The following is a 26,494-nucleotide window of genomic DNA, read 5'->3' as shown; positions in this document are numbered from 1 at the left end:
AAGGAACATTTCGGGGACACCAAGGTGAATGAACCGGGGAGCCTGCCGAGCATACAGACCCCACTGGGAAAGACGCTTCTGAAGAGAAACCCTGATTCCGCACGGCGGCCAGTCATGCTTTCCTTCCCCTACAGGCTCCCCCTCCCTCAGTCCAAATGAACCCCGAACCCACTTAACATCCGGGACACGTGGTGAACGCTGCCCTTCCCGGAGGATGGGGGTCTGGACTGAGCACCGCAAGGCACCGGCGGGAAGCCCCAGGCCGCCAGGCCTCGGGCACAGTCAGCCCCTGGGCACGTGGCCCCAGCTGGCCGCGCTTCCTGAGTTCTGTCTGGGCACTTCAGTTCTTCCGTGCTTTCCCTGGAGCAGATCCCGTGCCGCCCTCGTCTACTCGTTTCACAGGAGTCTGAACACTGACACTGGGGTGGACAGCCTGTATCTACATACAGGACCAGTGGGCTCCCAGCGTGCTACCCGCGGCAGATCCCCCGCCCCTCCCGGGTTCTGCGTCCTCAGCTGGCGGAGGGCAGATGACCCGCAGGGCTCCCCTTCTAGATGTCCGTGCTCCAGGGCTGGGACATGGTGGTCCTGGCTGCCCTGGGGCCTGCCGGGCAGGCTGGGGGGGTCTTCTGCCCGAGGCCCTCAGACCCCGCTCTGCACGCTGCCTTGGCCCCCGGGGCAGTTGTGTGGGAGCCATCCTGCTGTGAGTGTTAAAAGTGTCTGGCTGAAGTCCAGAATTTTCTCTGGAGATTGAGTGGCGCTGCTGAACTGCTGACCCAGTTGGGCGAGGCTATCAGATGCGGGCTCTGGACTGGAGCAAAGTTCCCGGCTTCTTTCTTCCTCTCGCTGCTGACGGCAAAGCCAGAGGGTGACTGGCGACTCCTGCCCCGGCACGACCTCGGAATCCAGCAAGACACAGCAGCTGCCAGCCGCTGGGGGAAGTGCCAAGGAAAACACTCAGAAACAGGTTTCCTGGGCAGAGGTCATGCTCTGATCCTCTCCAGCTGGGGCTGGCGGGGGCGACCGTGACCGGGGAGCAGACCGCAGCCCGCAGCCCGCGTGCCGGGTCAGCGTCAGGGCGCCGGCGTTGCTGTGCTCCCAGGTCCGCGCAGACTTGATCCCGGGGGGCTGGCCCGGGTGCTCCGAGGGCTTCTTACACGCAGCGGCGCAGCTGAACGCCCGGTGCTGGGGGCCTGGGGCTGGCCGTCAGGGAGAGAGGGCCAAGAGGGCAAGGCCCCAGGAGGGGCCCCTGGAGGGCACTCGCACACGCTTGTCGGCCGGGACAGGGTCCCTGGGCGTGTGTTTCGGCCTCTGGATCAACAGGTTGAGAGGTGGTGAGGGGTCGGCTGCAGGGCTGGGGCGGCCGGCCGGGAGTCACATCCCCCCAGTGAGAAGAGAGAGGGCAGGGCCAGCACCCCCCTGCCCCGGGGAGGCTAACAGGACGGGGTCTGAGGAGACAGAAGCTCAAAACAGCAGGTGCTCAAACAGAGCCATGGGGGGGGAATATAAATGCAGTGTCAAAAAGTGTGTTCCCTCAAAATGGAGCTGTGCTGGCCAACGGCGTGAGCCTCCATTCTTGGAGGTCTTACCCCCGCCCTCGCAGGCAGCACTGCCCAGGGCATTAAATGACTGTGTGTGTGACAGGAGCCCCCCGACACCTCGACCCCACCCAGGGGTGCTCAGAGGAGCCAAGAAAGGGGCACAGGAGGGAGCATCCTCTGAGGGGCCCCGACTCCGAGAGTGGGGGAAGGGGTGCGCGACACCCTGGTGCTCAGCGCGGGGCAGGGGTCCCAGCCACTGGCAGAGCTGTGACGCCCTCAGCCTCTCGGGCAGTGATCACCCGGGCAGCCCCCTCACAGGAGCGTGGGGAGCAGGGGTGATGACGCGAGCAGAGCTCAGCCACACAACTTGTGGGGCTGGAAGGCAGTGGATGAGCAGGAAGGGGCCCAGGAAGCAGAGCGAACCCCCACCCCCAGCAAACCACACGGCCCGACTGCCACGGAGAGACCACTGTCAGCAAGCCTCAGGCACGCTCACCCCCCACCCCGCCCAGTACACAAGACCACCACCATTTAAGGAAAGCTCTGTGCAGGGAGGACACAGCAGAGACAGGAAGCCTCAGCTCAAGGGACGTGGGGTCCCAGCCTGGGAAGAAACCTCAAAAGATCCTCGGGGGGCCTCGGGCTGGCGCAGTGGATGAGAGTCCACCTGTCAACGCAGGGGACACGGGCTCGAGTCCTGGTCTGGGAAGATCCCACGTGCTGCAGAGCCACTCAGCCCGTGAGCCACAGCTACCGAGCCTGCGCTCCGGAGCTCGGGAGCCGCGAGTACTAAGGGCCACGCTCGAGGACTCCATCCTCTGCAACAAGAGAAGCCCCCGAAACCAGAAGCCTGGGCACCACGACGACAGGCTAGCCACCGCTCTCCTCGACGAGAGAAAGCCCCAGGACAGCAACACAGGTCTGTGCTGTGCGCAGTCACTCAGCCGTGTCTGACTCTGAGACCCCGTGGACTGCAGCCCGCAGGCTCCTCTGTCCACGGGATTCTCCAGGCAAGAATGCTGGAGTGGGTTGCCACGTCCTCCTCCGGGGGACCTTCTTCTCTCCTAAGTGTCCTGCACTGGCAGGCGGGTCCTCTACCTTTGGCACCACCTGGAAAGCCCCAACAAAGACCTAGCAGAGTCAAAAAATCAAAGAAAGGAAAAAACATCCTTGAGAGCAAGAGAAGATTCAACAACTGTGAAACAGCAACAGGCGCGGCGAGAAATTAAAATATAATTAGAGAGAGAATTTTCCAGCGGCCCAGGGGTTCAGAGTCAGCGCTTTCACTGCCGAGGGCCTGGTTCAACCCCTGGTTGAATCCCACAAGTCACACAAAGTGTGGGGGAAAAAAAGTATATACAAACATACTTTAACATTTACATATGTATATTATATACACACATATTTTAACAGAAATAACCCTGGAGTCCATCGCGAACTCTCCAGGCTTAGTTGAGCTCCCTGAGACCTGAGCAGAGGCCCTCGCCAGGCTCCTGGGGCACCCCATGTTTCTCCTGCGTCCTCCCCTGCAGAGGGGCTCGCTGGGCAAGACTCAGCGCCGAGAACAAGAAGAAACCGTCTCAACAGGCTCGGACAGTGCCCCATAGAGGGACTGTGGGACGAAGAAGAAAACGGGATAAAAGTATGAGAGAAAGAAAACAGGAGAGAAAAGGTAAGAAAAGCAGCACCCTGGCACAAAAGCAAGACTCCCAGGGAGAGCGCCTGCGGGGTGGGGCTGGGGTGCGGAGGGTCGGGGAGAGGCCTGGAGGAGACACCCCACGAAAACAGGACATATCCCAGAACAAAGGCCACGAGCTCCAGGCCGGAAGGCTTCCTGGCACGAAGGCTAAGACAGACTCCCCCAGGCACACACTACTCTCTGCTCCTGGGACTCTGGAAATAAGGAGATCTTACAAACTTCCAGGGAGAAAATGCAGGTCAGACAGCAAGGGTCAACTGTCAGAATGGCTTCAGACGCCTCAACAGCAATACTGGACACCAGGAGATGACGGAAGAAAACCTACAGATTCTAAAGGACAACGATTTTCAACCCAGACTGCAAAACTCAAGACAAGGTCAAGGACGAACGTGAGCAAAGACTTTCAGACATCCAGTGTCTCCAGAAGTTACCTCCACAAACCCTTCACAGGAACTGACCGGAGGAGAAATTCCACCACAACAGCGACAGGCAGAGGAAGACAACAGGATCCAGGAGAGAAGAGATCCCACACACCAGCAAAACAGAGGGTGACCCCAGGAAGACAGAGTGGCAGGCCAGACCGCAGCTGGCCAGGGTGTCCAGGGAGACAGCTCCAAGAAAGGGACAGAACCGATGTGTCTGGGCATACAGAGGGGAAACGGGACCCAACTGGTGGGGAGACGTTGAGGCTGAATACGTAAACCATATAGAAAACTGGATGGAAAAACAAGACAACGTTCAAGCCCATGGAAAAGAGAGTCATGCAGATAAGAAAGTGGGGTGTAGTTCACTGCCAGTTCAGCTCTGAAGGGTGTGTGCCCCATCGCAGTGCCGCAGTGCTGGGAGGAGGCAGGTGGGGAGGCAGGGTGCAGGGCTGGGGGAGAGGCACCTCCCCCTTCCAGCAGGAGTCAAATGAAGACCCCCCCAGAGCTAGAAGGATGGAGACACAGATTCCTAGAAAGTTATTTAGGGAGACGAAGCTAAGAGATAGTCGTTCTCTCGAGCGGGGATGTGGAGGAAACACGAGGCACCCACGGCTCACCAGATAGACCCCACTGACCGGGTGAGCTGTCCTCACCCAGTGCCCCCAGCACTGCCCCCTGCGGCTGAGGAGGAAAGGTCGCCCGCCTCACCCTCCCATGCGCCTATCCCAGGCACCTGTGTGCAGACAGCTGGGGTGGAGTCCGGCAGTTTGCGCACACACGCCACGCTGCCTGGGCGAGACCTGGCGGGTCAGCCACAGAGCTGGCAGGGGCACACGGGGCAGCTGGCCTCGTCACCGGGAGCAGCCTGCGCCCCAGCACAGACGGGCTTCTGTGCCCAGACATCCGGGGTCAGGGTCGCCACCCCCCTGCCCCCAGCGCAGTGATCTCACAGAATGCGTGCGCTCCGGATCCAGGGGACCGGGCTGAAGAGTCTGGCGGCTCTGCAGGACGTCCTCATCCCGAGCCACTGTGCTGGCTGCCCGGGACGCCAGCTGCCCCTGGAGTCCGCCGAGGACTCTCCAGGTCGATGGTCAAGTTCCCCGGAACCTGAGCCAGAGGCCCTCGCCAGGCTCCTCGGGTACCCCATGTTTCTTCTGCGTCCTCCTCTGCAGAGGGGTTCGCTGGGCAAGACTTAGGACTCAGTGCCGAGAAGAAGAAACTGATGACTCAACGGGCTCGAACAGAGCCCAGCGGTGAACCGTCCCTAGCAGCAAACCATCCTCCCCAGCGCACCACGGAGCAATGCCTTTCCCCGCTCAGAGACACTGGCCAGATCAATTTCTTGCTGCTCACCAGAAACGCACCCTGGCTCTGCAAGTTCAAGGCCGACTTGGTCCACAGAAGCTGCAGCTAGCAACCCTCAGTGACCTGGGTTTCCTTTCTGGCTGGGACCCTGGCCTATCCCTGCTCAGCCTGTGTCCTCTTATCACTTCCCTCCCTCAGAGGCGGCCTCCCCCCACCCCGCCCCGGGTCACACCCAGCACCGTTCTGCATTCAGTTTTTACTGTTTGATACAAGTTTTTTTTTTTTTGGCCGAGCCTCAAGGCTTGTGGGATCTTAGTTCCCCGATCAGGAATTGAACCTGCACCCCCTGCAGTGGAAGCATAGAGTCCTCAGTTCAGTTCAGTTCAGTCGCTCAGTCGTGTCCGACTCTTTGCGACCCCATGAATCGGAGCACGCCAGGCCTCCCTGTCCATCACAAACTCCCGGAGTTTACTCAAACTCATGCCCATCGAGTCAGTGATGCCATTCAGCCATCTCATCCTCTGTCATCCCCTTCTCCTTCTGCCCCCAATCCCTCCCAGCATCAGGGTCTTTTCCAACGAGTCAACTCTTTGCATGAGGTGGCCAAAGTATTGGAGCTTCAGCTTCAGCATCAGTCCTTCCAATGAACACCCAGGACTGATCTCGTTTAGGATGGACTGGTTGGATCTCCCTGCAGTCCAAGGGACTCTCAAGAGTCTTCTCCAACACCATAGTTCAAAAGCATCAATTTTTTGGCACTCAGCTTTCTTCACAGTCCCAACTGTCACATCCATACATGACCACTGGAAAAACCAGAGCCTTGACCAGACGGACCTTTGTTGGCAAAGTAACGTCTCTGCTTTATAATATGCTATCTAGGTTGGTCATAACTTTCCTTCCAATGAGTAAGCGTCTTTTAATTTCATGGCTGCAGTCACCATCTGCAGTGATTTTGGAGCCCCCAAAAATAAAGTCTGACACTGTTTCCACTGTCTCCCCATCTATTTCCCATGAGGTGATGGGACCAGATGCCATGATCTTAGTTTTCTGAATGTTGAGCTTTAAGCCAACTTTTTCACTCTCCTCTTTCACTTTCATCAGGAGGCTCTTTAGTTCCTCTTCACTTTCTGCCATAAGGGTGGTGTCATCTGCGTATCTGAGGTTATTGGTATTTCTCCTGGCAATCTTGCTTCCGTGGCGTCCTAACCACTCACAATTAGTGTAACTGCAGACTCTTCCCAAGAAGGGGGTGGGCGCCACCCGGCTTCACTCCCCACATGCGGTCTCTTAACTGGACACTTGTCATAAACAGCAGCACAACAAGAGCTTTGGGACATTTTTTATTATTTTCCTAGGTGGACTCTCGTTAGTAGACGATTCAGTTAGGAACTAAGGACTTACTCCGTAAGGAATGTAAGCTCACTGCAAGACATTCACAGAACAGGAGTAAATTACAGGCGGGAGAGCAGTCAGCTGCAAGAGCACCGTGCCGCTGTCACCAATGCTACCATTTTGCTGGATGTCTTCACGGACTTTTTCAATGCACATGTTTTTTTTACACAAAAATAGAATCGTCAGACTTGGTAACTGACATTTTTATTCAACAGTGTGCTGTGAGCACTTCTCCATGGGAGGCAAGATTCCTCCTCACTGCCCGTGTCCGGCAAACCTCACGGCAAAGCCCCGGCCACGGCCTCAAGGAGCAGAGGCCTCTGAGACACTAGGCATGTAGCTCGCAACGTCTCTCTGTCTTACTCTTCTGTAATTTCTCCTGGGTCGCGCCGGGGCTCCGTGGCCGTGCGGGCTTTCTCCAGCGGCGGTGGCTGCTCTGACTGCGGGGCGCAGGCTCTAGGCTCCCGGGCTCCGGAGCACAGACGCAGCAGCTGCGGCACACGGGCTCAGCTCCCCTGAAGCACGTGGGACCTTCTCGGACCGGGGATGAACCTGTGTCTCCTGCGTTGGCAGGCGGATTCTTAACTGCGAGGGAAGCCCTTCTCTCTTATTACAAACCAGGGACTGCTAAGATGCGATTGTGTCCCAAGCCTGGCAGGCAGAGCTCCGAGCTCCCCATCCCAGGACGCCGTGCGGTGTTCCTGTGTGAAGTCGCTCACTGGGCTGTGTGGAGGGATTTAGCCCACGGTGCCCCAGGAGCGGTGAGAGGAATCTGATTTCATTACCCCAAGGCCTTTTACTTTGATGTCAACAGGGAACATGAGCCTTCAGAACACGCCAAGACTCTTGGAAGCAGGCCCCACGTTGGACCTGTAGAGCTTGGCTGTGGGGTGTGGGTGCCACCTCCTTCTGCCATCTTGTCCCCGCCTGAGTGACCTATGCCAGCCATGCGGGGGGCGGGCGTGTATGGAGCTGCATCCAGGGTTGCCCACACGCCCTGGCTGGTAGTAGAGAGGGTGAGGACCACTTTACCTGCGAGGTCCCAGCCGGGCAGGGTCCCTTCTCGCTCTAACGCCTCTCCAAAGCAAGCCTCACCGCCCTGAGCTGTAAACTTCTCTGAGACCTGGTTGTGTAAAGTAGCATCAACTTATGTCCCCACCGGCACCACCTGTGAGCATGGCCTTCTCATGGGATTACCTGTTACCATGCTTGCAGGTTTGTATTTTTCAGTTGTTGTTCATATGGCTAAACATACCTAGAGTAGTTGAATTTAAATTAAGTTTTGGCCATTTGCCAGTCACGTGAATCTTGACCTTGCTGGTCTCTCTTTTCCAGGCAAAGCTGTAATCTAGGCCGAGTAAACGGCCCTGGAGACCGGCTGGAGCCACCCACCTCGGGAGGCCTGGACACCGGGCATGTTAGGGAGGAGTGGGGACTGCCCAGAGGTGGGGTGGGGAGCACAGGAGGGCAGGGAAGACCCCTGGAAGGCAGCAGTGGGGCCAGTGCAGGCGGGGGGCTCATGGTGCCCACGGTGCTGTGAAGTCACACCATCAGCTGCGCTGCTTTAGAGGCACCGCCAGTGTGGACAGAAAACGCTCCCACCAAAGCCACAAGCTCCAAAGAAACGATGCTAAACACAACTATAAATATTTTTTCCAAATCCTTCCAAATGTTAGCAAGTCTGAAAACTGAGTCATTTGTTTTGAGTACTTTGTTAAAACTTCACCCCAAAACTACTACAGGAGGGAGGTGTTACCAGAGAAGAGAACAGGACACAGAAATAGAGAAGCTGCTGCTAATTTCAGAGATCCCTGCGGCTTCACTGCTCTGTGCCCTTTAAGGTCTGTTATGGCCTCCGCAGACTTTAGCTATACAGGTCCTACCTGGAGACCAGGACGCTCATGCCCAAGAGTAAATAAAATGGAAAGAGATCAATTATGATCAAAACATGGAAACACCATTTACATTCTAATACCTGCATTCAATCAAACCATCCCAACTTTCTAAGCCATTTCACAAGGCCTCGTACCATCCCCACCCTGCCACTGGGCCATTCTTCTCAGGACCTTCTGCAACTTGAAGATTAATCTGATATCCAATTTGAAGTTAGGCTTTGTCCTAAAGCCCCGCCTGGGGGGCTGCCGGCCGAGCCTGTGGCGCGCTGCCTGGACTCGGCGCTCCACGGCGGCTCCTGCAGTCAGTAGGCGGCCCAGGCCTTGGTCCTCAGCAGAGTGTGGAAGAGCATAGAAAAAGGCCTGTGCAAGCGTAAAGCCTGGTTTTTCCCCACAGGAGCAGTTCTATAGCTACAAGCCCCACGGGCACTTCTAGAGCACGTTGAGAGCTACTGAATAAGAGCATGTGGTCCATTCAACAGAAGTGCCTGAAATGGTTAAGGCTGAACAGCCTACTGAGCAATCATCACTTTATTCAGAGCACAGCTTTGAGGCCCTTTCATGTGAATTTGTTGTATTTTGGCATTTTCTTGGGTGAAGCTTTGATCAACTCACAGTCAATAGTTAGTTATAGTTAAAGTGAAAGTTGCTCAGTTGTGTCTGACTCTTTGCAACCCCATGGACTATACAGTCCATGGAATTCTTTGGGCCAGAATACTGGAGTGGGTAGCCTTTCCTTTCTTCAGGGGATTTTCCCAACCCAGTGATTGAACCCAGGTCTCCCACATTGCAGGCAGATTCTTAACCAACTGAGCCAAAAGGAAAGCCCAAGAATACTAGAGTGGGTTTCCTCCCCTTCTCCAGCGGATCATCCTGACCCAGGGATCGAACCGGGGTGTCCTGCACCGCAGGCAGATTCTTTACCAACTGAGCCAAAAGGAAAGCCCACAGTCAATAGAGCACTCCAAGTAAAGCTTATGTCGCCCGGTTTTAGCTTTGCTTCCTAGAGGCTATTCCAGAATCTAGATGCTGAAAGGAGAGGGGCTCCTGGTCTCACGTCATCCTCGATGACACCAAAAGTATGAGCAACTGAAGGAAAACGGAGAAAAGATGGCCTTCACCAAAATAAAAATTCTGTGCTGTAAAGAAAGTGAAGAACTTCTCTGTAAAGAAAGTGAAGCGACAACCCTGAGTGGGAGGAAACCCTTGTAAATCATAATTCTCCTAAGGGTCTGGGACATGACTGAGCCAGTGGGTATGCACATGTGAGACGCACACGTCCAGAATATATGAAAAAGCCTTACAACTCAGTAATAAAAAGACAAATAACCCAATTAAAAATTGAGCAAACTATCTGAATATGTTAGCTCCCCAAATAAGTGCATAAACGACCAATAAGCACACAAGAAGATGCTCACTGGCCCTTCGGGAAATGCAAATCAAGACCGTGAGGACCTGGGGATGCAACGGATAGCACAGTGACCGCAGTCAACAGCGCTGCACTGCAGGCCTGTAAGGTGCAGAGAGGGCAGGCTCGCAGTTCTCATCACAGGAGGGAACTGCGGATTGTGACAGGTGTTACTAGGCTTACTGTGGCAATTCTTTGCAATATATAAATAAATATCAAATCATTATACTGTACCTGTGAAACTAATAGAATGCTACACATCAATTATATCTAAATTAAAAAAAACCTCAATAGAATTATAACAAAAAGTGCCAATTTGGATCAGATCAGCTTTCCTTTCTGTATAGGACTGTTCTAATACAAACCAGAACATTCAGTAACCCCCATAATATAAAAATTAGCTTTTCCTGTTTCAATGAAGATTTTAAAGAAAATCACCATGAAATATCTTTTTACACCCTCTAAGACGGGCTTTTTAAACTGGGCAAAAAAAACTCTTCAGTAAGGATATAGAGAAATCAGAACCCTCATACATTGCTGGTAGAATGTAAAATGGTGCAGTCAGTGTGGAAAACAGTCTGGCAGTTCCTTAAAAAGCTAAACATACAATCAACCATATGACCCCACAATTCCACTTAAAGTTATAGACCCAACAGAACTGAAAACACAAGTCCATATAATTTTGTACAAGAATGTTCACGGCAGCATTATCCACAGCAGCCAAAAGGGTAACCAAGCACGGCATAGCCACACGATGGAACGCTGAGGGCGAGTCGCTCGGCTGTGTGCCACGCGGACTACACCGTCCACGAACACTGGAGTGGGCAGCCTCTGCCTTCTCCAGGGCATCTTCCCCACCCAGGGCGGAACCCAGGTCTCCCGCATGGCAGGCAGATTCTTTACCAGCTGAGCCACCAGGGAAGCCCTGCTGGAATGGAATGGAGCACTGTTCCAATGGCATACTCCTCAGGCATGAAAGGAATGGAGTCCTGACACATGCTGCAGTGTGGATGAACACCGAAAAGATGGCACTAAGTGAAGGGCGGCAGATAAAAACGCCACCCATTACATGATCCCATTCATACGAAACAGGAAAATCCAGAACAGGCAAGTGCATAGAAAAAGAAGACGGATGGACGCCAGGGCCGTGGGGTGAGGGTTCTGAGAGGAAACGGGAGTGAGTGGTTACCAGGGGGTCAGGGGTTTCCTTTCAGGCGAAAAAGTTCTAGATTGGAGAGCAGTGATGATTGCAGAGCTTTGCAAACATACTAAAAAGCACTGAGTTGTATACCGTAAAGGGTGAATTATGACCCTTTAACATAAAGCCGCTAGGAGGTGGCAATGACTACCAAAGGAGTCGGACAACAAGAGGGCGCCGGCTCGTCTAAGGGGAGTTTGAGAACAGCAATGAAACCCTTGCCGCCCATCAGCAGAGCACCACACGGCTGGCGGGCCACACCGCTTCTTCTGACCTGCGTGGACGGCAGCTGTCAGCCAGAACTGTGTGCAGAGGACCACGGGGCTGGCGTGCACACACAGCACCTTCGAACTCAGACACGATTCCACTCACTCTCGCCATGACCCTGTGAGAGGAAGATCCACGTGGAGCCTCCCTGTGGCCCTGACCACTGACCAGTGGCCTGAAAGAACGTGGCCGCTGACTCTGACGGCAGGGGCTTCCAGCACATGTCGCATGTCTCCTGGGCAGGACAGGCGGTCCTCAGCCTGGCACCTTGACCTCTGCTGCCCCATCCCTGGGGGTTTATGATGCCCCCAATGTAGACAGTCACCAACACAGGCATCCACCCCGACACCTGACTCCTTATCTCCATTTACGCATTTTTGCTCAACGAACCACTCCTGTCACCTCTGCACATGAAGACTTCATTTTTTTTTCCCCAACAAAGTCACAAAATGGGGACTAGGAAGCATGGGAGTAAATAACTCAGTAAGTCACAGCCTTCTGTGTAAAAGTTTTAACAGAAGTACACTTAGCATAGTCACCAGGGCCACTAGCTATTTAGGGATAACTAAAGAGTGCACTAAAACCAGACTTCAGGTTTTGACTTGAGTGGCAGAACAGCCAAAAGAAAACCACTTAGGATACATGGTAAACTGAAATACGGCAGGGGCTGGGGATGGGATGGGATGCACAAGAAAAATAATTTCTGGGGACTCCCCTGGGGGTCCAGTGGCTAAGAATCCCCCTTGCAAAGCAGGGAACGTGGGTTCAATCCCTGGTTGGGGAACTAAGATCCCACGTGCCTCAGAGCAACTAAGCACGTGCACCACAACTAGAGTCTGTGCGCCGCAGCACGAGACCTCGCGGGTCAGCCGGGGAGCCTGCGCCGCGGCGAGGGACCTCGTGCGGGACAGCCGGGGAGCCTGCGCCGCAGTGAGAGCTCGCGGGTCAGCCGGGGAGCCTGCGCCGCGGCGAGGGACCTCACATTACACACAACTTAAGACCTGATGCAGCAAATAGATAAAATATTTTTATTTTTTATTTTTTTTTCTTTTTTTTTTACTAGGTAAAGAGCTGCAGCAAGTAAATAGATAAAATATTTTTAAAAAAGGAAAAACAATGTATTCAACAAAATAGAAAAGGCACTCACAAAATAATGATAATAGGCTCTCTCATCACAAGATCTTTATGGGACTTTTACTCTCTTCCTTTTGGATATTATTTGCTTTAAAAAAAAATAATGCTAATTTTGTAACAAGTTACAAACAAAACATTTTTATTTTGAGAAAGCAAAAGTAGCCTTGGCTCAGACAATCATAACCTGTTCAGCTCTAAACTCCACAAATACCAGACTCCGAGTTGGAACGCCAGGGGGTGAGCGTGTGCCGACCCCAGGCACACTCATCCCTGGCGCCCAGACACACACCTCTGCCCTGTCTGCTGGGAGGCCCTCACCGGCAGGCGCAGTCCTCTCCCCAGCTCAGCACCTGACCAGCCAACTGGGGAGCTGGGATCAGGTAACCTCTGCTTACCTGGACAGGCGGCTCAATCGCTATCCAGGCCGGAAGCATCAGACTGGGATTCAGCGGCTGGGTGCCAACGCGGAAGTAAACGCCACCCCTGGAGTCGCAGGCCCAGACGTGCTGGTTGCCACAGGCCAGGCTCGTCAGTTTCACAGCTCCTGTCAACAGAGAGAAGGCATACGTGCCAGTCACTTTCGTGTGATGATTCACGGCTCATGTAAGCTCTGAACTTTAATTTGTTCTTCCAAGGAAGAAACGACACTGCGTGTGCAGCTGAACTCTGTGGCTGGAGAATATTATCACGTGCAAGGGTCACCAAGGCCTCTGGGTGCCTGGCCACCCGCCCGGCGCCACACTGCAGCCCTGCCACGCCAGGGACAGAGAAGTCAAGATACCGTCAGCACGTGCCCTGAGCCACCAAGCATGGGTTAACACCTCAGCATGGGCCTCACATTAGCTTCATCACATACACAACTGTTAGCAGCAAATTCTGGGTCTGGGGTGAGAGAATTCATCTATTGGATAATCTTGATCCCAATCAGAATTCAGCCTAGTTCAGTTGCTCAGTCATGTCTGACTCTCTGCCACCCCATGGACTGCAGTACGCCAGGCTTTCCTGTCCATCACCAACTCCCAGAGCTTACTCAAACTCATGTCCATCGAGTTGGGGATGCTATCCAACCATCTCATCCTCTGTCGTCCCCTTCTCCTCCCACTTTCAATCATTCCCAGCACCAGGGTCTTTTCAAATGAGTCAGTTCTTGGCATCAGGTGGCCAAAGTACTAGGAGTTTCAGCTTCAGCATCTTCCAATTACAATTGACTAATGAAGCCTCCTGGAATCTTCATTTTTCTTTTTACATTTCTCCTTGCTTATTAAACTAATTTTAAGAGGAAAGGAAGTGGGAGGAGCATTTAAAGAGAAATTATATTCGATTAAGAGTTTATCTGGGAGAAGGAGCAACAGCTAACATCACTGAACCTCATCACAACCATACCCGGTTATTATTGCCCCAGCTCACGCATGAGGCCATCAGGACGTGGACATGAAGAGATCTGCCCGAGATCCCAGGGAGAAGGTGGCTAAGCCAGGAGGCGAGGGTGCATCGGGGTCTGAACCCAGGCCAGCCTGGCTCCTCCCCGTCGGCTGCTTCTGACCTAGGGCTCCACACCCGCTGAGTGCACAGATCTTACAAGTTCAGCCTCATCACTGCTGACAAGTGAATATACCCGAGTAACCCGTGTCTTATCCCATCATGGAACGTTTTCATCACCCAGAAAGTTCCCTCAAGCCTCTTCTGGTCACACCCTCTGCCGAGGCAGCCACTGTTTTGACTCCTGTTGCCATGGATCCAGCCAGTCTGGTCAAGACGTCCAGGAGAACAGGATCAAGGCCAGCAGTCCCCCGGGCCTGGCTTCCTGCAGTCAGTGTGACGTCAGGACGGGACAGTCAGCCATTCACTCCTCCTCACTGCTGAGTAATATTCCACCGTATGGAACAGCCACCCTTAGTGTTTCCTACTGGCAGACACTTCGGCCACTTCCACATTGTGCGACTGGGAGCAAAGCTGCTATCATCGTTCCTGAAGAAGACTTTGTGGTGAACACGTATTGTTTTTCTTGAATAACACCTAGGAGTGGAACTCTGGGCTGCGACGTTTATATGTTTAACTTCCAAAGAGACTGCCGGTACCCCATCCTACACGCCCACCTGCAGCCCACACCCTCACCAGCATCCACTCTGGGTACCTTTTCACGTCAGCCATCCTAGTAGAAGTAAAGTGGCATCTTGTCATGGTTTTAATTTGCATATTTCTGATAACAAGTAATGCTGAGAACCTTTCAATGTGCTTATGGGGGCACTTCATTTGTGAAGTATCTGTCAAGCCTTTTGCCCATTTTTCAAGCTGAATGGTCTGACTTCTGGTGACTAAGTTAGAGAATGAGTCATTCTGACGATAAAGGAGGAAAAAGGTGCTGCAGCTGCGTTCACTGGCGGGGGCTCTCAGCAACCTCACGCGGTTGTCACTGGCATCAGGTGACAGCCCGTGTCATCACCAGAAAGTACAGGCATGGATCCTGCAATGGCAAAAATCTCATCACGTGCACTTAGCTTGAAAGTATTAGTCCATTACTACTGAAAAAATTTCCTAAAGATGATGATTTCTCTATACCAGAACGAATTGTATTTTAAAAATCTTTTACAGAGGGAGTTAAAATAGACATCCCAGGGCTCTAACATTACATATTAAAAGATTACATATTAAAAGATCTGTAGCAATCCAAATAAAGTACTTCCAGCAGTAAATTACAGAAATAGCTGAGAAACAAATCTCACTTTAGAATGGTAATTTAAAATGATTCTATGTTGGAGTCGTCAACCTGCCCTGATAGGAACTGCTCCTGTGAAGAAAGTTACCCGGTGACAGAAACACCCTGGGTCACCACCTCAGAGTTAGCAGCGAACACCACCCCTAGTGAAACAGGAGTTCACACTACGAGGTCAGCGTCTTCTACAGCAATTATAAAAGCCTGTGTATATATGAACTTATTTTAAACGGAAGAGACGGGTCCAGAGAGAGAACATTCAGTCGAGGGCCTTTCTGCGGTGTCCAACCTCCCAGAGGGTCTCCCGGCTGCCTGGACACAGGCGTATGGGGTGAAGACAGGTGGCGGCACACGCAGCCCCCAGCACCCCAGGCCCGTGGCAGCCCCTGGAGTTAGGGGCCACCCCCGCCCCACAGGTTCTGGACAACAGGCCATGAGCAGAAGTGGTCCCTCACTCCTGAGCTGCAGCATGAATGAGCTGGCAAGAGGGCCTTCCTCTCAGTGGTGCCTGCGGCAGTGGGCTCGGCCAGCCAGCACCCGCAGGACGCCGTCAGGGTGAGCGCCAGCCTCGGAGCGGAGAGCCACAAGCGTGCGTGAAGTCGCAGGCATCCGGGCTTGTTAACTTCAGCACTAGTCCAGCTAACACAGACACGCTGCAATTTTCCTGTCTCCTCTGTTTTGCTTTTCCCTCCCATGTAAAAAAAGTTTTAATTACTTTATTCAACAGATCAGACATTTTCCCTTTAAGACTACTTTTTAAACATATATTTTAGAACAAAAGGTGGCATTTATTTGGTGTTTTACTATTTATAAAATTGCTTTTCTGCATAAATTACTATATAATATAGTCCTATTTGTTACCTAAAGGCATGAACTGATGCTGTATATGTCTTCATTAAATCCTGTGACCAGATGAATTCAATTACAGACTACATTAGCTTGCTAAACCCTCTAGTGCCTGACACAGGCATATTTACGTGTACCGGGAAATGAAATGTTATGAGCATCTTAAATATCTGCTAAACGATGCAACTTTTTTCTAAAAACTAGGCTTGTCATATCTCATAATATTTTATATTTAGTCTCTGTGACTGAGTTCAGCAGCTGAACTGAAGACGTCTCTCATCTAAGACACGCAACACGGAATTGCAGTGAGGGACCGCCTCACAGCGTCAGAACGGCTATCACAAAAAGTCTTCGAAAAACGGTGTGGAGAAAGGGGCCCTCCTGCACTCTCGGTGGGAATGTCAGCTGCTGCAGCCACTGTGGAAAGCAGTATGGAGGTTCCTTAAAAACTAAAAACAGAGGTAGCATGACCTAGAAATCCCACGCTGGGTATATACCTGGACAAAACAGTCATTCCCAAAGATACAAGCACCTGCACGTTCACAGCAGCAGTATTCATCACAGCCGAGACGTGGGCGCGCCTGAATGCCATCGATGGCGAGTGGGTGAGGGTCTGGGGTGATGCCAGTGAGGCCACCTGAAGCAACGTGGGTGCTGCTAGAGATTATTATGTTAAGTGTTAGAAAGAGAAGGACAAATATAATAAATTTTGTCTATATCTACAACAATTATATATTATAATAATTTCACTTATACGTGGAATCTAAAATTTGACACAAATTAACTTATTTATGAAACAGAAACAGAGTCAGGGACATAGAGATTGACTGGTGGTTGCCAAGGGGCTGGGGTTACGGGAGGGATGGATCCAGAGGTCAGAATTAGTACACATGAAGCTGTTACATGTAGAATAAACAAACAACAAAGTCCTACTATATAGCACAGGGCACAATAGTCAACATTTTATGATGGCGTATTCTAAAATTCATAGACTATTCAATATTCTATGATGGATAAACCATGATGGAAAATAATATATATACATTTGTGTATGTATGTATAACCGAATCACTTTGCTATACTGCAATAATTAATAAAACATTGTAATAAGGGAATAGAATCTAAAAAAAGGGTGGATAGATGTATATTTATAACTGACTTGCTCTGCTATACAATGGAAACTAACACAACACTATATATCAACTATACTCCAATAAAAATGGATTAAAAACCTTACAACAATGTAAATCAACTATACCTGAATTTAAAAAGAGAAAAATAATTCTCTTAGTCTAATTCCAAAGCAGCAATAGATTTGGTAATTTGTACAATGACAGAAAAGACAGACGCTACATCTTGAAAAAGAAATTAAAGAAAGACAGAAAGCATGTTCATGATTTGATACTTTGCTAAAATCATTCTTAAAACTGAAATATCTGCTTGCACTGTAAGGACTGGTGACATTCCAGACTTTAAATGACCTGGTGTTGCCCACGGTCAAGGTTAGCATGAGGCAGCCCGGATCACACTGCTAGCACTGGGAAGGTGGGTTTCTGTTTTTTGTTTTCAGTGTCAGGACACCCGTAAAGAGGGGGCCAGGGCTGAGAGGGAGCCAGGTAATAAAGCACATCTCTGACCAGCCAGCATCTCCTACCTCACGCCTTGGGCAAGTGGATGATAATGTGGAGGTGGACTAATGAATGATGGTGAAGACATCGTGTACCTGCTATTAGACAGTTTTATTTGTGATGATCAGTAACAAGGAATCAAAACCCATATTCCAGAATTACTTAGAAATGGAGTTGCAAAAGGATGACAACTGGCCTGACAGTCTAATTTCTGCTGTGGGTGGATATGGCCATGCGCAAGGCCCTCCACCTCCAATGGAAGCTCCTCGAGGGTCTGAAAGAAGTGAGTGCTGGGACAGAGTGGGAACAGGGTGCTCAAAGAGAAACACCAGGCTGAGGGTGCTGACTGAGGAAGGCAAGAGCAAAGTGGATGTTCTAGACCACGGGAAGAAAGGGGACCCCGACACAGAGAGAGCGACGGCCAGCACTGGGAACCCCGCTGCACCAGGCCCTCAGAGTGAAAAAGGCAGGCTGAGCTGGCCAGGCCACCAAGGTGAGGGTGTCACCCCAAGACTGGAACTTGACTCCAGCGCATGTGGAGCCAGTTAAGGTCAAGCAAGGGTGGTGTCCCAAGCCGAGTTTTAGGAGGAGAGCTTAGCCAGCTATGGCAGGAGCGGGGCACACCGGAGCGAAGAGGCGGTGACGGCCAAGCAGGGGTGTCTGCAGGGGTGCGTGCGGGAGGGGGTGGAGCTCTGCCCCTGGCAGTTGGTGGAGGGAAGGAGAGGATAAGACAGCCCAGGAGACCTTCTGGGGAAGACGGAAGAGACACCGTCGGCCACACTGGCCAGCAGAGAAGCAGAAACAGCCAGAGAAGTTAATGGAACAGAGGAGTGAAGTCAGGAAAGAGTACATTTTGGACCATCAACAAATGAAAAGGCAACAACATCCTGGAGTGTGAAGTCAAGCAGGCCCCAGGAAGCATTACTATGAACAAAGGGCTTCCCAGGTAGTGCTAGTGGTAGAGAACCCACCTGCCAATGCTGGAGACCTCAGAGATGGTTCAATTCCTGGGTCGGGGCGATCCCTTAGAGAAGGGCATGGCAAGAATACCCACTCCAGTATTCTTGCTTGGAGAATCCCATGGGCAGAGGATCCCGGTGGGCTACAATTTATAGGGTCACAAAGGGTCGGAAATGAAGTGACTTAGCACACACACATGTATGCACTATGAACAAAGCTGGTGGAGGTGATAGAATTCGAGTTGAGCTATTTAAAATCCTAAAAAAGGATGCTGTTAAAAGTACTGCACTCAATATGTCAGTAGATCTGAAATACTCAACAGTGGCCACAGGACTGGAAAAGGTCAGTTGGCATTCCAATTCCAAAGAAGAGCAATGCCAAAGAATGTTCAAACTACCATAAAATTGCACTCATTTCACATGCTACCAAGGTTATGCTCAAAATCCTTCAAGCTAGGCTTCAGTGAAACGTGAACTGAGAACTTCCAGATGTACAAGCTATGTTGAGAAAAGGCAGGGGAACCAGAGATCAAATTGTCAACACCCACTGGATCATGAAGAAAGCAAGGGAATTCCAGAAAAACATCTATTTCTGCTTCATTGACTACACTAAAGCCTTTGACTGTGTGGATCACAACAAACTGGAAAATTCTTAGAGACGGAATACCAGACCACCTTACCCGCCTCCTGAGAAACCTGTATGCAAGACAAGAAGCAACAGTTAGAACAAGTACATGGAACGATGCACTGGTGCAAAACTGGAAAAGGAGCATGTCAAGGCTATATACTGTCACCCTGCTTATTTAACTTACACACAGAGTACATCATGTGAAATGCTGGGCTGGATGAAGCACAAGCTGGAATCAAGACTGCCAGGAGAAACATCAATAACCTCAGATATGCAGATGACACCACCCTTATGGCAGAAAGCGAAGAAGAACTAAAGAGCCTCCTGATGAAAGTGAAAGAGGAGAGTGAAAAAGTTGGCTTAAAACTCAACATTCAAAAAACTAAGATCGTGGAAGCTGGTCCCATCGCTTCATGGGAAATAGATGGGGAAACAATGGAAACAGTGACAAACTTTATTTTTCTGGGCTCCAAAATCACGGAAGATGGTGACTGCAGCCATGAAATTAAAAGACACTTACTCCTTGTAAGAAAAGTTACAACCAACCTAGACAGCATATTAAAAAGCAGAGACATTACTTTGCTGACAAAGGTCCGTCTAGTCAAAGCTATGGTTTTTCCAGTGGTCATGTATGAATGTGAGAGGTGGGACTATAAAGAAAGCTGAGCACCAAAGAACTGATGTTTTTGAACTGTGGTGTTGGAGAAGACTCTTGAGAGTCCCTTGGATAGCAAGGAAATCCAACCAGGCAATCCTAAAGGAAATCAGTCCTGAATATTTATTGGAAGGACTGATGCTGAAGCTCCAATACTTTGGCCACCTTATGCGAAGAACTGACTCATTGGAAAAGACCCTGATGTTGGGAAAGATTGAAGGCAGGAGCTGAAGGGGACGACAGAGGATGAGATGGTTGGATGGCATTACTGACTTGATGGACATGAGTTTGAGTAAGCTCCAGGAGTTGGTGATGGACAGGGAAACCTGGCGTGTTGCAGTCCATGGGGTTACAAAGAGTTGGACACAACTGAGTGACTGAACTGAACGGACTGAAGGGGATAAAGTGGAAGCAGTGACAAACTTTATTTTCTTGGGCTCCAAAATCACTGCGGATGGTGACTGCAGCCATGAAATTAAAAGACGCTTGCTCCTTGGAAGGACAGCAATCCAAACCTAGACGGCATAATAAAAAGCAGATATGTCATTCTGCTGACAAAGATTCACATTGTCATCGTTTTTCCAGTAGTCATGTATAGATGTGAGAGTTGGACCATAAAGAAGCCTGAGAACTGAAGAATTGATGCTTTCGAATTGTGGTGCTAGAGAAGACTCTTAAGAGTCCCTTGGACTACATGGAGATCCAACCAGTCAATCCTAAAGGAAATCAAGCCTGAATGTTCACCGGAAGGACTGTTGCTAAAGCTGAGCTCCAATACTTTGGCCACCTAATGCAAAGAGCCGACTCATTAGAAAAGACCCTAACGCTGGGAAAGATTGAAGGCAAAAGGAGAAGGAGGCAGCAGAGGATGAGATGGTTAGACAGCACTGCTGACTCAATGGGTATGAACTTGAGCAAACTCTGGGAGATAGGAAAGGACAGGGAGCCTGGTGCGCTGCAGTCTGCGGGGTCACAGAGAGTCGAACACAACCGAGCGGCTGTGCAACAACGATGACTAAATGGGAGATGCTTGCAAATGACGCTTGATAAGGAGTGAATACCCAAACCATATAAATTACTCATACAACTCAAAATCAGATAAACAATCCAATTTTAAAAAGGAGAAAGGGCCTGAATAGACATTTTTCCAAAGAAGACATACAGATGGCTGACAGGCACAAGAAAAGATGCTCAACATCAGTAATGATTAGGAAAATGCAAACCACAGCCACAGTGAGGTATCACCCCTCACACCGATCAGAATGGCCACCATCAAAAAGACAACAGATAACAAGTATTGACAAGAATGTGGAGAAAAGGGAACTCTAATACACTGTTGATGGGAATGTAAATTGGTACAGTCACTGTGGAAAACAGTAACACTCCACAAAAAAATTAGAAATAGAACTATGATCCAGCAACTCCACTCCTAGGTATTCATCTCAAAAAAAAAAAAAATTGAAAACACGAATTTGGAAAGATAAATGCACCTCATCAAGCTGTTCACAGCCACACTATTCTCAACAGCAAGATGCGGAAGCAACCTGAGCATCCATCGGCAGAAGCACAGCTGAAGGCGTAGTGCATATGCACGTGGAGTGTTAGCCAGGCGAAAGAACGAAAGCTCGCCATCTGCAACCACGGGGATGGACCTGGAGAGCGTCATACTTAGTGAAGGAGTCAGAGAAAGACAGATGCCATGCGGTTCACCTATAAGTGAAGTGAAAGTCGCTCAGGCGTGTCCGGCTCTTTGTGACCCCATGGAATATACAGCCCATGGAATTCTCCAGGCTAGAATGCTGGAGTGGGTAGCCTTTCCCTTCTCCAGGGGAATCTTCCCAACCCGGGGATCAAACCCAGGTTTCCCACATTGCAGGTGGATTCTTCAGCAGCTGAGCCACAAGGGAAGCCCAAGAACACAGGAGTGGGTAGCCTATCCCTTTTCTCCAGGGGATCTTCCCGACCCAGGAATTGAACTGGAGTCTCCTGCAATGCAGGTGGATTCTTTACCAACTGAGCTATCAGTGAAGCCCTTAAATGTGGAGTCTAAATAACAAAACAAATCAACAAATGTAGTAACACAGAAATAGACTCACAGATTCAGAAAACAAACTAGCAGTTACCGGATGGGGGTGGGAGCGGGAAGGGGGGCAAAATAGGTGAAGAGGATTAAGAGGTACAAACCACCAGTTACAAAACAAATTGACGACAAACATGTGACGTGCAGCGCAGGGAACACAGTCGGCATTTCATAGTCGATAACAACTGTATGGTGTGTGATCTACAAAAAGATACTGAATCACTATACTGTACATCTGAGGCTAATATAATACCATAGGATGACTACCAAAAAAAGTGCATTTGGGAAAGAGAAGCTGCTACTGAACAGAATCCTCACATGCAGAACCACGGGCTTGCAAGGCTGTGCTTCCTTTCCCCGCCGTGAGCACCACCACAGCCAGCTTTTAAAAGAGCGTGGAGCATCCCAGGCCAGCCCAGGTGTGCAAGCCAAGCATCATCTACGGCGTCCGCATCACCACACGCCACTCACTGCTGCTCAGCGGGGCTGCCTGACGACCGTGTGCCACGGACACGCAGACGGGAGTCTGGGCAGGGAGCACACACCTGAATTCAGAATCTGCGTCTCCTACTCTAAATAATAATTCTGGAGACCCCGATTAAAAACTCGCTGCTCCACAGGCTCCACAGCCTAGCCCTGCAGAGAGCCCAACAACAGAGGAGCCAGCAGCCCTCGCGGCCTTCTGCCGCCCCCACCCCGGCCCGGCACCCCTCCCCTGCCCCCCGACTCTGGGCGTGCTGCTGCCCTCCCCCAGGATGCTCAGAAAACACTGAAAGGGCCTTCACCTGTCATCTCAGTATCAGCCAGTAACTCAGGTAGATAAACTCAGAGCTCAGGCAGGATAAAAAGCAAAAAGCGGCGCTCCCTGGAATCACGCCCCCCCACCGCACCCCCCCAGCAGCCATCGGCCCTGCCTGGGAGAGCGAGCGTTCACACAGGATGCTCACTGGCGGTCTCCGTCTGGGGTGGGGGCTGCTGTTACTATCGCAGAGGTGGGAGCAGAGGTTTCAAGGTGACCCGGAAACTCGCGCAGGGCCCAGCCCCGCACACTGCCAGCGCGGCTCCTGCTGCTGTGAGCCCCCGCGTCTCGGCTCGCCCACCTGCACGGCCCGTCTGTGACCCACTCCAGCCCCGGTTGGATTCCAGACGCTTCTGCTGACAAGGGGAAGGGCAGCTCCGTGAGCCCCTGCCCTCCTCAGGCTGGGAAGGAAGTGCAGCCTGAACTCAGGACGGTCTTGTCGGCGGGCTCCCACTCTGAACTGAGACTCAACCCCTGACACCAAGCTGAGTTTCTTCCCTCGATGAAACGGCCAACTCCAGGGAAACCCAGATGGGCAGCTCCGAGACCTACGACACGCCGGCCAAAGAACCACTGCGGGAGGACTGGCCTGAACTGGGAGGGAGGCCCGGCAGGGCTGGTTCCACAGTGGAGCCAGGCTTGACAGCCGCTCACGTTGCACTCACAGTGGCCTCTCTACAAAGATGAGTGTTGCTTCTGACTCAGACGGGGCGAGGGCGCAGCCTCCCACTGCTCTCAAGACTCTGTAGCAAGGAGAACACAAACCTTGTGCTCACCTTTCTGCCTCCAGAAACTCCCAAGCTGGCCTGGTTGGGGCTGATGGAAGAAGGCTCAGGCCAGCAGGGTCTGACCCAACCAAAGTGTCCCAGGGCAGGCAGGAGGGCACCCCACAGCGCAGGCAGGAGCACGGCCAGAGCAGCCACTCTGGTCCTCCCGGGGGTGGCGGTGGGTGAGCACTCTGCTGGCTGGACAGAGACCCGCCCTGATGCAGGGCTTAGGTTCAAAACACGGAGACCAAAAACACAAACAATCAAAATGACCCTGGAGAACTCCTAGCTTTGGAACAAAGCTGGCTGCTGCTTCAGCTGAGAACCAACCTACTTCTCCAGCTAAGCTGATTACACCTGGGGGCCTCGTGGGAGGCCAAAGAACAGCAGCGCCTCTGCGCATCATGGGATGGGGAGGGCCGCCCGCTGGAGGCGCGGCGAGGGCTGCCGGGATGGGAGGTGGACAACGCCCCCTCCTCCTTTCTTGCTTTCTTGTCCTTCGTTTTTATTTGTTAAATGAGAACATGTGGTTGAATTCTCAAACGTTAAATGCTTGTAAAATTCAGGTCTATCGCCTAACAAACAGAATACTGGTTGTCAGTTAATCAGGTGGGAACCCGTCCAACAGGGAAGTATTCCTAAGGCTCACATGGGCCGTGGAGCGGCTGGGGGAGCCTGGCCTCCTGACAGCCACACCTGACACTGTGCCTGGAGGATGACCTGAAGGTGCGGCTCACTCTCTTATTTCCCAGAACGGGAATGAATTACTTATGAGCAGCATCAGGCCGCTGCCCTGGCGGGGACACTCAGAGCGCACGGGGACCCGCACGCCCCAGGCAGCGGGGGCACGAGGGCTGCCCCGGCCGCGGGCCTGGCCCCGGCGCCCAGACTGGACGGGCACAGAGCGGCAGAGGCGGCCACCCTGCAGGACGGGCAGGAGGGACTCTCCCGGCCCCTCTCTGGGACACGCTCCTCCTGGGTTCTGGACCCTGCAACCTGGGGCGGGGCGGGGAGGAGAGGCTCCTCACAAGACCCTTAGGAGGCCCGTTAACCCGCAAGAGCGGCTAATCGGCTTCCTGAAATCTAGCGAGCGGCCGAGGCGCCTCCAAGAAGTCGCGTGGTTGAACACAGGGCCCCGGGAGGCGGGTCGGGCGGGCGGGGCGGCGGCGCGGGCAGCCTACCTAGCTGGGAGAGGTCCAGCCGGGCCCAGTGCATGCCCGTGGGGCAGCTGGCGGACAGCGTGCGGATGAACACCTGGCCGAGGCTGTCCAGCGCCCACAGGGCGTCCTGGCAGGCGGCGTAGGCCCGCATCTCGGCGGCGGGGGGCAGCTGCACGGTGGACGGGCGGGACTGGGCGTGCTGGGCGCTCACGCGGCACAGGTCCTTGCTGCTCTGGCACAGCCACAGGGAGCTTCCTGCGGAGAGGCCACAGCGTCAGCACGAGGCCCCGCCCTGGCGCCCACCCTCGCTCCCCTCCGCGGGGCAGGAGGGCCAGTGACCAGGAAGCCAGCCCGACACACTCGGAAGAAACAGAAGAAGCCAGATCTCAGAAGCCCACGTCACTGGCTCAGTGGCCCAGAGCGTGGATGTTCCATAATGAACCGGGAAGCCTTCAACGGGGTGTGTCGGCCAGGGTCCGAGGAAGCAAGCTTGGCGACTCCTTGGCAGTACGCCACTGAGGAGCCTCTGCCCGGGTGACAGGCAGGTGGCGGGGTGAGGCTGCTGGAGGAGGCCCAGAATGCCAGGAAGCGTCTTCTCCCCTTCCTCACCCTCAAATTACATCCTTTCATTCTCCCCATTTAGAGTCCTTGAGGTTTAACTCACTTTAAAATGCAAACCACACTTGAGGAAATTTTAAAATCTCAATCAGAATATATTATTTAAAACCTGGGGCCAGGTACAGTTTGAAATTAAATTTTTTGGGGATTTTCAAAACATAAGGTCATGGCCACGCCAGATATTTAAGTAACAGCCCCGAGGAGCCAGTTGGTAACCCCCCACCCCCCGACCCCCAACCCAGGCAGTGCAGTGAGGCTTCTACAACGCAGTGCATCCTGGTCACGACCCGCAGGACAGATGAGGGCGGGCGGGGCCTCCCGTCAGCTCAGCCCAGTTTTGCGGCTGCGTTCAGGACACCCGTGGTGTTCAGAGCTCTCTCCCTCGGCGCTGCGGCCAGACCGTCCGGCGAGGGAGCGCTCTGTTGCACTGACCGAACCCTCGACCTGCTGGCGGCCACAGGCTGGACCTCGCCAGCCACTCCCTCTGAACCACAGACTCATGGCGTCGTCTCGCTGGACTCGGCACCATCCTGGGCGGATGCTTCGCCACCAGCAGGGCCACCTGGCTGCCCTGAGCTGCTGGGGGGGCTCTGAGTTCTGAGTGGACTCGGGAGGCCTGCCTGCCAGGGGGACGGCGGGGCTGAGGCCAGCAGGCGCCGTAAACCAGGATCACAGGGGAGATGGCCCGGCACCCGGACAAGCCTGGTGCTGACTGGCCTGTGCTATGGCCCCGAGACGTGCTGCTGGAGTACCAGCGGCCAGCCTCTGCAGCCACACTGGACGCGCCCGGCCTTCAGAAGGAGCCTCGCCTCCAGACTCCCTCAGCACCCCACACCAGGCCCTTCTCTCCTGTCCAGCTTCGGGGGCCCTCGCCCGTGACACCACCACGGCCAGGCTCCCACCCCAACTCAACCACGTCAGACCATGGATGTAACCATTCAATGGCACCCCAACCCACCTTCCTTGGTGGGGGCAGTTGACGCCAACACGAAGGCCCACTTTGTGGCAGAGGCGGTCCCCCGGGGAACAACATGATTCCAGTAAGTGCCTGGGAAGAATAAGGGAAGAGTGTGTTAAAGAAAGAACTTCAGAACGCTTCAGAACTTCAGTTCTAGGCCCCGACTGGTCTTCAAAACCCCTCACAGCTGGTTCTGGAGGGCCCTTAATGTTGGAGATCCAAGCCGGCACTGCGAGAGCCAGCCCAACGGGCAGAGCTGCAGTCCTGCCCAGGGTCGGGGGAGGCCACCCAGGGGAGACGAGCTGGAGGAGACCCGCCGAGCAGGGTTCACTCACAGAAACGGAGCCCCAGGCAGCATGTGAGCATTTATGCCTGTGTTTACAGATCTGGCCAGAGCCTCACATCTTCCATGGTGCGATAAT

General features: G+C 52.6%; 1 protein-coding gene across 6 annotated transcripts in view; it reads right to left on the bottom strand.

Annotated features, from left to right (window-relative positions):
* The window catches only part of TECPR2 (tectonin beta-propeller repeat containing 2), a 102,874-nt gene that overhangs the window by 16,735 nt on the left and 59,645 nt on the right, over positions 1-26,494 (bottom strand). For 5 of the 6 annotated variants that reach the window (XR_010659200.1, XM_065906929.1, XM_065906930.1 and 2 more), the window contains 3 exons: positions 26,073-26,162; positions 24,518-24,751; positions 12,657-12,805 (listed from right to left, as the gene is read on the bottom strand). Coding sequence is in view for 5 of the 6 variants with exons in the window: in XM_065906929.1 (XP_065763001.1) it covers positions 12,657-12,805; positions 24,518-24,751; positions 26,073-26,162 (473 nt within the window). In the remaining variant the exon portion in view is untranslated. The remainder of the gene's footprint in view (positions 1-12,656; positions 12,806-24,517; positions 24,752-26,072; positions 26,163-26,494) is intronic. The other variant, XM_065906932.1, reaches the window with a different exon arrangement.

This window comes from Muntiacus reevesi, chromosome 15, assembly GCF_963930625.1.
Source record: "Muntiacus reevesi chromosome 15, mMunRee1.1, whole genome shotgun sequence".
Taxonomy (NCBI): domain Eukaryota; kingdom Metazoa; phylum Chordata; class Mammalia; order Artiodactyla; family Cervidae; genus Muntiacus; species Muntiacus reevesi.
This window is presented reverse-complemented; position numbering and strand designations above follow the sequence as displayed.